At 42.8% G+C, this 11,478-nt stretch overlaps 1 protein-coding gene across 1 annotated transcript in view; it reads right to left on the bottom strand.

The window, feature by feature from the left end:
* The window catches only part of Snrnp200 (small nuclear ribonucleoprotein U5 subunit 200), a 32,158-nt gene that overhangs the window by 19,447 nt on the left and 1,233 nt on the right, over nt 1-11,478 (bottom strand). The window contains exons 3-14 of the mRNA XM_031373257.1: nt 9,808-9,979; nt 8,390-8,582; nt 7,786-7,841; nt 5,502-5,600; nt 4,017-4,169; nt 3,763-3,862; nt 3,447-3,583; nt 2,893-2,976; nt 2,640-2,813; nt 2,196-2,333; nt 1,699-1,854; nt 990-1,160 (exon numbers count right to left, since the gene is read on the bottom strand). Of these exons, the coding sequence (XP_031229117.1) occupies nt 990-1,160; nt 1,699-1,854; nt 2,196-2,333; nt 2,640-2,813; nt 2,893-2,976; nt 3,447-3,583; nt 3,763-3,862; nt 4,017-4,169; nt 5,502-5,600; nt 7,786-7,841; nt 8,390-8,582; nt 9,808-9,979 (1,633 nt within the window). The remainder of the gene's footprint in view (nt 1-989; nt 1,161-1,698; nt 1,855-2,195; nt 2,334-2,639; nt 2,814-2,892; nt 2,977-3,446; nt 3,584-3,762; nt 3,863-4,016; nt 4,170-5,501; nt 5,601-7,785; nt 7,842-8,389; nt 8,583-9,807; nt 9,980-11,478) is intronic.

Genomic DNA, 11,478 nt, shown 5'->3' with positions numbered 1-11,478 from the left:
AAAAAAGAAAGTTTTTCCCAAAAAGCCAAATTTAAAAAAAAAATCAGATATAAAAAGTGATGGGGCATATAGCAAACACCATGCACGACTAGGAGGCTTTTGTTACATGCAGATTATAGTTTTAATGGGAACAGTAAAGCTCACAATGACTCCTATGAAGAAAGTGCATATAGAAGGGCCTTAAGGAAAGCCAGGCATGGTGGCACACACCTTTTAATCCCAGCGCTCAGGAGGCAGAGGCAGGTAGATCTCTGTGAGTTTGAGGCCAGCCAGGTCTACAGAGAGAATTCCAAAATAGAAAACCAAAAAAGGCACTAAGAAACAGAACCAGGGGCCGGTGAGATGGCTCAGCAGTTAAGAGCACTGACTGTTCTTAACTGAAGGTCATGAGTTCAAATGCCAGCAACCACATGGTGGCTTACAACCATCTGTAATGAGAAACAAATAAAAAAAAAAACCTATGGGCCGGAGCAAGCAGAGTCAGAGCAAGAGGGAAGAGGGAAAAAAGAAAAGGAAAGGAAAGAAACAGAACCAGTAAACAGTAAACAGTAAACAGAGCCACTCCAATCCTCCCTTGTCATAACACAGTCCAAGAATAGTCATGTGAGAATTTTGGGTGCTTGTGAAAAAGCTCCAAGAAAAAATGACCAGCGTCTTATGATCATTGTTCCTGGAACGTGTTTCCATGCTCCTCCCAGGTGTGGGGTATAGAAGTGAGTTTATATTACTATTGTTATTAATATGCCTCTATGGAAAAACATGTTTTTGTCCTGTGTGGCCTTGTCCTTGTAATTAAATGCCTTACTCATGTGATTCTTGTTAACCCTCAGAGTATAAATTGTCTGATGCCCTGAATAAAGCTGGCGAGTACATGAGACTTTAGTCTGCCTCATGTTTAGGCCCCACTCTCCCAGGTTCATGCCACCAACTAGAGTGCCAAACACTCCCTGACTACAGTTGTTCTCTCCTTCCCACTACTCCCCACTCACCAAGACAATGAGCCGCACCAGCTGGGTGTAGGTGCGCTCCCCGCCCTTGCGTGTGATAATGTCCCACTTCTCAGGGGTGCAGACGATAATCTGTGTGGCACTGATTTCTTCCTTGCATAGCTGGTGATCCCCAGTCAGCTCAGCAACAGTAATGCCATATGTGGCCAGGCGCTGGGAAAAGGAAGGGTCATCAGCAATAGTGAGTAACGGGGCTAGAGAGCAGGTCAGTGGCAGGGAGCTTGCCTAATGTCTAAGAATGGTAGACAGTGCCTGAGGGGCCTGACAGCCGTTTCTGTGCTGTGGACAAGGAGAAGTTAAGTATCTGGTGAATCAGGAAAGATGAACAAATATTACTTAAATTCCACTCAGGAAGATGAGGCAAAGGATCTATGGAAGCCCTACATGAAGCAGGAAAGTGGATACATATAGGAAAGTGGAACTAGAGTAAAAACCCACAAGCTATAAACCATATTCATTACACAGAAATACTGTAAGATGCAGTGACTCCATTAAGAAAATCCAAGAAAGATGCAGTCCATGTAAGACAGGCCAAGACATTTCTGCTTCAGAAATTACTTGGGTCAAATTCTACCTTGGAAATGGCAAAAAACATCTAGAGATTCCCTAACAAAAATAGCAGTAATGCATTGGCCACTCCCTAGCATGAACAGCTGCAGCCAGTATTTTCCAGAGAAGTTATATGACTTACCTTTCCAAAACTGCCCACCATCTCCTGGACCAGGGACCGCATAGGAGCTATGTAGATGATCTTGAAGTCATCCACATTGATAGTGCCGTCCATGTTGATGTGTTTCCCTATCTCTCGGAGCATACACATCAGAGCCACATTGGTCTTTCCGGCACCCTAGAAAGGGATCAGAGACAAAGCCTGCTTATCTGCTATGGGCTATCACCAAAACAGAACTGACCCTGAGATTGCCCCACGTAACACTGCCCCAGTGGGTTGTCCATCACAGAACAGAGAATAGCCAGAGGTGGTACGCTATGCCTTTAATCACAGCACTTGGGAGGCAGAGATCTCTGTGAGTTTAAGGGCAGCCTGGTCTACATTGTAAGTCAGGTCTACAGCCAAGGCTATATAGAGAGACCCTGACTCAATGGCAAAGAATAAGGCCTAGTTAAGGATTAGGATTTAACTTGCCACCAAAACATTTCAGGAGAAAAAGGAGGCAGGTCAGTACTTACGGTAGGAGCACACAGCAGCAGATTCTCATCTGTCTCCAGGGCAGCACGGTAGAGTTTACTCTGGATCCGGTTCAGCGTTTTGAAGCCCTCAAAGCCTGCCTGGGCATACTTTGGCAGCTTCTCCACCGGGAGCAGTTGCTAAAGGAAGAAACACCCCATGCTTTATGCTATTGGGTCCTTCAGCAGGCTGCCCATTCTTACAAGATTATTATGATTTCACTTTGATTTCTCCATGATTTCATTCCCTGACAATCGCCATTCATAATTCTCTATTCTAAACCTGTCCAGAGAGATCACTATTGCTTCCTGGTCTTGGAATGGGAAAACTTTGGAACAGTTTCCACTCCTAGAATAAATTATCTTTGAGACAAGGTGACATTTTAGTTAATGGCCAAAAGCCAAACTGGAAGACAGATGCAGAGACAAAAAAGGTGGTTCACTCACTTCTTCTGAGCCAAAGGGCTTGGGCTTTAAAGCAGGCACATGAACCTCTTCATAGCCCTTACGCTGGCGTCGGAAAGACCCGTCAGGAAGCTGGCAGCGCTTATTGGCCATGAAGTGGCTTCCTTGGGTAAAAACAAGGTCCTCCAAATCCAGAACCTGCCTTGGAGCCAGAGCCTGGAAACAGATAAAACAGAAACAGGCTGAGCAGGTGGGCTTCCCAGCCACCACAGCCTGGGAACAGCCCGGCACTCACCTCTCCACCCTGGTCCAAATCCATGGTTTCCAGATCTGTGTCCATTCGGGACTGACGGACTCTCTCTCTGCGGGACCTTTCTTCCTGCAGCAGGTAAAAAGAAAAAGTACAATCATCTACATCATTCTCCTGGGTTCTTGTCCCTTCCAGTCCCTTCTGGATTGAGCTTTATTCATGGGTGCTAAATCATGTATTCCCAAACTCAAAGATATCACTTTATTTTGAGACCTGACAGAGACTAAATAAATAAATAAATCGGTCAGAGATAGTAAACACGGTGGTGATGCAGTGTTCTAAAGAGGAACGTCAGAAGCAGACTGTCTACAATTAACCACCAAAGGCAGGGAGGAATGGTGTTCTTCATTAAGCAAACATGCTCTTTCCCTAGACGGTAGTAAACAGGTCTCCATAGACCTAGATGAAGACAGTACCTCAATCACAGCAATGAGTGTGCTGATTCTAATCTACACCCCGAGAAACCCCAGAGAATGCAGAGATGTCCATTACCTCAAACACATAAAGAAATAAGACAGACAGACTAAACTAGTCCTTACTCTGATCAGGTCTTCCTTCTCAGTCTCATGGAGCTGATAGAGGAATTTGGAAAGCTCTGGATCAGCTTCCATTTTTCCCATGATCCTCTCCTTTTCAGCTTCACTCTGAGCACTGGCCAACAAGGTACAGTATAAAACTGCCAAACACAATAGAGAGAAAGTTGCAGATAATGAAATAAAACCGACTTTTATTCCTGAACAAATAGAAGGTAATTAGATACTGAAGCCAAAGAAGCAACGCAATCCAGCACACACGCATGCATGCCCACACGCGCGCACACACACTCACAGCAAGAAGAGTGCATGGTCTACTCACTCATCATCCTGTGCTGCCGCAACACTTTAATGAAGTCAAAAGTGTTGAAACCAAGGAGCAGAACCAGTTGGTTCTCACATTCTCGGTCATCACTTGCTGTCTGGAGAGAGAAAAGAAGACCACCAGTATGAATACAGCCATCTGCTGCCTCAAACCCCGTCCCTGCACTGGCGGTACTGCAGTAGGCATAGCTGCCTTCCAAACACTGACTTTCTGACGAGACATGTGGAATACAAGTACTATCGTGGCCATACCTTCAAAATCTCCAACACCTCGTCTGCCTTCTTCTGCGACACAATGGCATCATCATAGAAACGACTGAGCTGGCGCTGCAGCCAGAACGCATCGATATCCCGAGGGTGCAAATCCTTCTTCTTAGAACTCATCAGTTCGCCTGAGGCTACAAGCTAGGAAGGAAGTCAGGCATGTGGTTCACTAGGTCTCTTCACCATGCTCCACCCAAGTTACCTGCCATCCCATAGGCTACCTTCTGAGGCCTTTCTAGAAAGAAGCAGCTCTATTACACTGAATTCAGGAGCACACCAGACTAAGATTTCATTAACGTGCCTTTGGGAAGAGTAACAACTGACTAATGTCCTAAGAAAATCAAAATACTGACTGTTTAATAAGGCTCAAACTGGGCTTGGTGGAACATCTGCAATCCCAGCACTGAGAAGACTGATGAGATTCCAAATTCTCACACACACACACACACACACACACACACACACACACACATATCCAGGGCCACTGGCACAGGTCTGTAAATTTACCTCACCACTTAGAAAGCAGAATTGACAGAGCTCTAAGACCTGCATGAGCTATAGGGTAAGTTTAAGTCCAACTCAGGCAACTTTGTGAGGCCCTTTCTCAAAATAAAACTTTTTTTGGTCTCTTTAAATACTGGTGCTATAACTCAGTGCTAGAGCATTCATCATGTACAAGACAGTAAGTTCAACCCCAGAACAACAAATAAACAAAAATAAAATACTCAGCAGGGCGGTGGTGGTGCATGCCTTAATTCCACCACTTGGGAGGCAGAGGCAGGTGGATCTCTGAATTCAAGGCTAGCCTGGTCTACAGATCAAGTTCCAGGACAGCCAGGAAACACTACCTTAAAAAAAACAAACAAGCTGGGTGGTGGTGGCGGCGGCACATGCCTTTAATCCCAGCACTTGGGAGGCAGAAACAGGGGGATTTCTGAGTTCGAGGTGAGCCTGGTCTACAAAGTGAGTTCCAGGACAGCAAAGGCTACACAGAGAAACCCTGTCTGGAAAAAAACAAAAAAAAAAAAAAAAAAAAAAAAAAAAAAAAAAAAAAAACCAAAACAAAAAACAAAAAACAAAAACAAAAACCAAACAAATAAACAAACTACTCTAATAGTCTTGTCATTACAATGTTATCTATATATCAAATTTTAAAAACAACCCAAATACCCATCAAAAGGAAATCTGGAAGGTAGGCACAGTGGTCCATGCTGATAACTCCAGCATTTGAGAGGAAGGATGAGGAAGATATCAAAAGTTTGAAGCCTGCCTGGGCAACAACAACAAAACTCCTAAAGACCCCATAAGCTGAAAACAGTGAGAAGAGCTCAGTGGTGGAGCTCTGGCCCAACATGCCTGAAGCTGGGTTCAATCCACAGAAAAACCAACCATGGTTGCAGTGAGTGTCTTAGTAAAAGGAAGTGCTTCATTCAGAAGCAAGCTGGCCTACACTAAAACAGAGACTGTACTTACATTAGCAGAGAGGGTACAGCGCACAACAGCTTCGTCCCCTTCCATGTCATCATCAGAAGCTTCTTCTCGGACTTCCCCATACACATCTTCATCACCTTCCTATGGAGACAACCCCAATCTCAATACAGATGTAGAACTGCTCCTGTGTCATACACACCCTGTCTTTCTATCACTTTAAGTAAGCCCCATGCTTAGAACAATGGCTTTAGGATAAAGCCAATAGTGTAACAGCCATATTCCAGGAACATCAATGGAATGACCATTTGGAATGGGCTTACTAGATGTACCTATCCTCTTTTCTGCTTCTCACCTTAGCTGCCAAATATCAAACACTGGGATCATATGCTCCTTCTGAAACAAGATAATCTCAAACCAAGAGTACTAACAGAGGAGCTATGAAGATGCATACACAGGAAAGTAGATTGTGAGCCAGAAAAGTAGACATCATACTTAGTTTGCATAATCTCAACTGTGGACTGTGGACTTAAACAGTATCATGTTCAATAATTAGCATTTGTTAAATAAACTGCTATGAGCTAGGAAATCTGTATCAGGTTGTTCCTAATTAAAATTACCAATTATCAGCTGGCTAGTGGTGGCACATGCACTCAATCCCAGGACTCAGGAGGCAGAGGCAGGTGGATCTCAGTGAGTTTGGGCCCAGCCCTGATCTAATGAGCTAGTCTCAGGACTGCCAAGGCTGCACAAAAAGAAAACCCTGTCTAGGAAGGAAGGAGGGAAGGAAGGGAAGAAGGAAGGGAGGAAAGAAGGGAGTGAGGAAGGAAAAAGAAAAGGAAAAACTCTCTACCAATTAACTATTTTGTAGGAAGTAGCATTTTGGTTTACTAAAACAGAAACTGAGGCAAAATGACCTGCCCAAGATACAGGCTCAAATTCAAGATTCCTTAGCTCTCAGTTCAGTGTTCACCATGACTCCAGTAACATCTTCTCTTCCTGTCACAGGAAATCATTTCAGGACTGGTACTTGTTTTTTCAGAACACAAACTCACTCACTGAAAACTATAAAGTAACTACTTTTTTAAAAAATGACTTAGAGGCATTTAGAGAATTTCACTTGTAGCCCAGCTGGCCTCAGCCTCCTGATTACTGGGACTGTAGGCACTGTGTTACCATTCCTGATTCAACTTTTCTTTTTCAATTGTCCCACTATTCCTATCTAGTTATAATCTAGAAATGGCAAGCTTTAACCCCAGGAGCTGCTACAACTGCTAAACAGCCAAGTACAATTACATCCATACTCTTAGGTGAATATGCATTCTAAAACTAGCAATTAGGAATTGCTAGTTTAAGATTCTTAACTAGCGGGCTGGAGAGATGGCTCATCGGTTAAGAGCACTGACTGCTCTTGCAAAGGTCCTGAGTTCAAATCCCAGCAACCACATGGTGGCTCACAACCATCCGTAATGAGATCTGATGCCCTCTTCTGATGCATCTGAAGTCAGCTACAGTGTACTTACATATAATAAATAAATCTTTAAAAAAAAAAAAATTCTTAACTAGCAATACTAATTCTTAAATTTGCAATACTAAAGCCATAATAAATTACTATAATATGGTTAAAACACTATAACAGGACACAACGTCACTAAAGATGTACTTTATCTTTTTTCCTTTATTGATTAAATGTGTTCTGACAATTTCATGCAAATACACAATGCATACCAATCTCTCTTACTGCCGCTCTCGTCCATCTCCTTCCCCCTCCATGGAGCCTCCTCTTCCCTATAGTCTACTTCTCACACTCATGCCTACTTGTGCTATTTGTGACCCACTGAATTTAACCATCAGAGACCAGAAGGCTCAGAAGTAGTTATAGGGCTGAAGATAATGACCTCCTTTCCGTAATCTATCAATAACCAACAGTTAGGCAGCAGGGCAAAGGGCCTGCTCCCAGTCCCTGACTGGGTGTTGACAGAGCCAGTCTTGTACAGGCCCACAGTAAGTAAGTGCAGCTGCTGGAGCTCATGATTGCAATAACTGTGCTGTGCCTACAGGATGGCATTTCTCCGTCCTCCTTCCTACTTTCCCTGGTCTATCTGGTTTATTATAAACTGTCAATGTACACCTACTAGTTTAGATTAGCTTCTAAAAGAGCATAAAGTGAAACATAGTAACTTTTTAAGCAACATAACACAAAGTTTGTAAGTCTACCACAAAACACTGTAAAATGATTTAGCTAGGAATTTGAGTTTATGAGAAGAGTTCCCACTACCTAGGTAACATCACAAAACAAAACAGAAGGGATCCGTTTAAAGCCACTCACCTCCTCATCAGACTCAAACTGCACATTCACACCATAAGTCTCATCAATGTTGTCATCTGAGTTGAAGTGGAATTATAAAAAGAGGGCAGTGGTTAGTATGGAGACACTCAAACCCATTTCCTCAACTACCTGGCTTGCTTATTCTCAGGCCAGAACACATAGACTTAATCAACATGAAAACCAGCACCAAGGCCTCTTGAACCTGGATTCTACCATGCTCTGCTTCTTCAGCTCCTAAACCCTCCCTGCTCTCTCTCACCATCTACACGATAAGTCTCAATTTAAAAATGGCTGCCAGGGCTGCAGAGATAGCTCAGCTATTAAAGGATAAGGCTCACAACCAACCATCAGGAGGTAATGTTCCACTTATTTTTCTTAGATGTGTTTTGCTAAGGAACTGTGGCAGATGGAACCTGCTATGTGACCAGGCTGACTTGTCGGGATAAGCCTGTGCCAAAAGGCCTGCAGATCAGCCATTCTCTTTAAGCAACACAACAGAAGTTATGGAAACAATGCTATTCTAAAATTTTAACAATGATGCTGATTACTCAGCAGAAAGGCCAACAACCACAAAACATAATCAGGACACAAAGAGCTCAGGTACCCATATTTTGTATCTCCTTGTCGCCACCGTAGTCTGTGATCTTCTTGCCCAAGTTTACCAACACATGGTATCTGGTATCATCTGTCTGACCCAGCAGTAGATCAATCTCCCTTCTTCTCTCCTTATCTCGAAGCTTTTCATTCTTCAGCACAGCCAGAACTTCATCAGCTGCTCCACAAAGAATATCTCGAGGCTGAAGAAAAAATGCAAACAACATGTATAACAATAATATGTAGGACACTGACCAGCTTTTGACAATAGGAAGTAAAGAAGCATAGAGCTTCAAAACTATAGGAGCTGGAGACGTGGCTCAAAAGTTAGAAGTATGCGCTGCACTTGCAGAGGACCTGGGTTCAATTTCCAGCACCCACATGATGGCTCAAAAAAAAAAATCACAACTCAAATTCCAGGAGATCTGAAACCCTCTTCTGATTACTGAGAGTACCAGGGATCCATGGTGTACATACATAAAAGGCAAACAAGCAAATGTGCAGCATCCTAGGCTTTGAACATTAACAGGACACAGTGACACATGCCTGTAATCCTAGCACTTGAGAAGCAGTGACAAGACCAAAGTTCAAGGTCATTCCTGAATAGATAGTTTGATGCAAGCTTGAACTGCAGGAGACCTTGTCTTACACAAACAAAATAAAACTTCAAGACTAGAGGGAGCTGCTAAGGATTTAACACAGTGTTATCACATGTGCTTAAAATTCATGAGCTCCTACAGTCAGTCCCACCACTTGGGTGTAGGGGGCATAGGTAGAATACAACTTGCACAACAGTTTGCCACACTTCTCTAGGTAAAAGAGGCACTCAGCAGCCTGCCTCTGACCTGTAACACTTTCACTAATTCTTGTTCACACATCCTCTGTTCCTCACTTCACCTGAGAACTCATAATGGCTCTCAATCTAATCAGAAATGTGCAGAGGTTCAGGGCTGATTTGGGTATGGACCACTTGGATTCACATTCTGACAAATACTATCTCCTTGACTTAGGTATCTCATGTCTCTCTTCTATTATATTGAAAACAAATGCTAATAGCACCTATTCATAGTTAACATACTGTTCTATATATACTAAGTGCTAATTTCTGCAAAATGGTATTGCCCTCCCCATTCTGCTGAGAAAATCCAGAGAAAAGATTCTTCTGACTGGACTAGCAAGATAGCTCCTCACGTAAGGATATTTCCACCAAGCTCAACTGTTTGATCCCTGAGTCCCTCATAAAGACAGGAACAACTATGAAAATTGTTCTGACTTCCACATGCACATATGTGTAGACAGATAGACAGACAGACAGACAGACACACACACACACAGAGATAGATGGGGGGGAGGGAATAAACATATGTAATTCATAATTCAGCCAAAATTCTTCTATACCCTTTCTCTTTCCTCCTCTGGTTGCCTTACCTGATCTCCAAGAGCAGCCTGGATGAAGCTGAGCAGCACCTCATAGGTCTCCCGGGTCTCCTTAGTTTTGGGTTTGTAGATGATGCCTACCATTTCATCAATGCCTTCTGACAGCAGAGTATAGCCTTTCATCTTGTTGATGTCATGTCGGTCCTCATCACGTTTTCTCCTCCTAAAGGACACATAGCATGATGCTGAATGGGAGAACTTTCCATTCCCAAGCCAAGTTTACCCTTTCTATATATCTAATATGTGAAGGCAGGAACATGAATCAAAATAAATAACTCCTACCAGACCTTAATTATTTGAAGAAGCAATTCTTCATGGGACATATCTATAGAAAGAAAATCTGTCATCTTCTGGTATGCTGTTACAATGAGATAGTCTTCATTATCTTAAAATGTACACCTTTTTATATCCACATGAGATTTTACATTATTTAGACCTTTTTTTTTTTTAACCTTAGATGCATCCATCACCTTTTAGTAGTGAGAGAAACTAGGCTCCAGTGGAATCTACTTCTAATGACTCCCAATAAGTAACTAGAAAAGATGTCAGACTCTGAAAACTGAAGGACCAAGGAACAATATTTAAGCTCTTCTAAAACATAACCGTTCAAACCAAACAGGGCCTGGGGATTGTTAAGGCTTCATAGTAATAGAGACGAGAGGGCTGGAGAGATGGCTCAGTGGTTAAGAGCACAAACTGCTCTTCCAGAGGTCCTGAGCTCAGTTTCTAGCAAACACAGGTATGGTTCATCACTATCTGTAATGGGATTCAATGACCTCTTCTGAAGTGTCTTCTACGTGTCTGAAGGAAGAAGCTACAGTCTGAAGATGAGCTATAGTGTACTCGTATACATAAAATAAAATAAATCTTTTTTAAAAGGGGGGGGAGGGAGAGGGAGAAAGGGAAGAGAAAAAAAAAACAAATTTTCAGGAGGTGACAACACAGGACTTTAATCCCAATCCCAATGCTCAGGAAACAGAGGCTGGTGGATCTCTGAGTTTAAGGTCAGCCTGGTCTACAGATCATGATACCCTGTTTTGAAGAAAGAAAAGAAAAGAAAAGAAAAAAAGAGGGAAGGGAGGGGAGGGGAGGGGAGAAGGGAAGAAAGAAGAAAAAAAGAGAAGAAAAGCAAGGCAGGCAAAATAAATAAAGTTAGTAGTATTTAACTTTTGAAATGAATCCAGCAACATGAAAAGACAACAGAAATCATCAGGAAGTGATGGGCAACAAAAGGAGAAAGAGGTTGGGGAGAGAGTTTGTAACAATGTGGTGGCCCTGAATTACTGAGAGGAGATTAACCAAGGTCCTGAAAACAGTAGGATGGGGCTAGAGAGAAGGCTCAAGTTGTTTGCCCCAGTACTGCTTTCCAAGAGGACTCAAGTTCGGTTCTCAGCCCCACATTGGGTAGCTCAAAACCTCCCTTAACTCAAGCTCCAGGGGATCTCAAATGCTCTTCTGGCCTGCCTCCACATAGGCATCTGCATGCATGTGCACAAACCCACACAAACATACACACACTCATAATTAAAAATAAAACAGGCCATTTAAAAAGATAGCCTGAAAAAAATTTACATCTATGAATCAGAAATGTGTCAGTAAAAGGTATCAATAGATTTTGTTCAGTCAGGCAGTGGTGGCACACACCTTTAATCCCAGCCCTTG

The sequence above is a fragment of the Mastomys coucha genome, unplaced genomic scaffold, assembly GCF_008632895.1.
Source record: "Mastomys coucha isolate ucsf_1 unplaced genomic scaffold, UCSF_Mcou_1 pScaffold15, whole genome shotgun sequence".
Taxonomy (NCBI): domain Eukaryota; kingdom Metazoa; phylum Chordata; class Mammalia; order Rodentia; family Muridae; genus Mastomys; species Mastomys coucha.
This window is presented reverse-complemented; position numbering and strand designations above follow the sequence as displayed.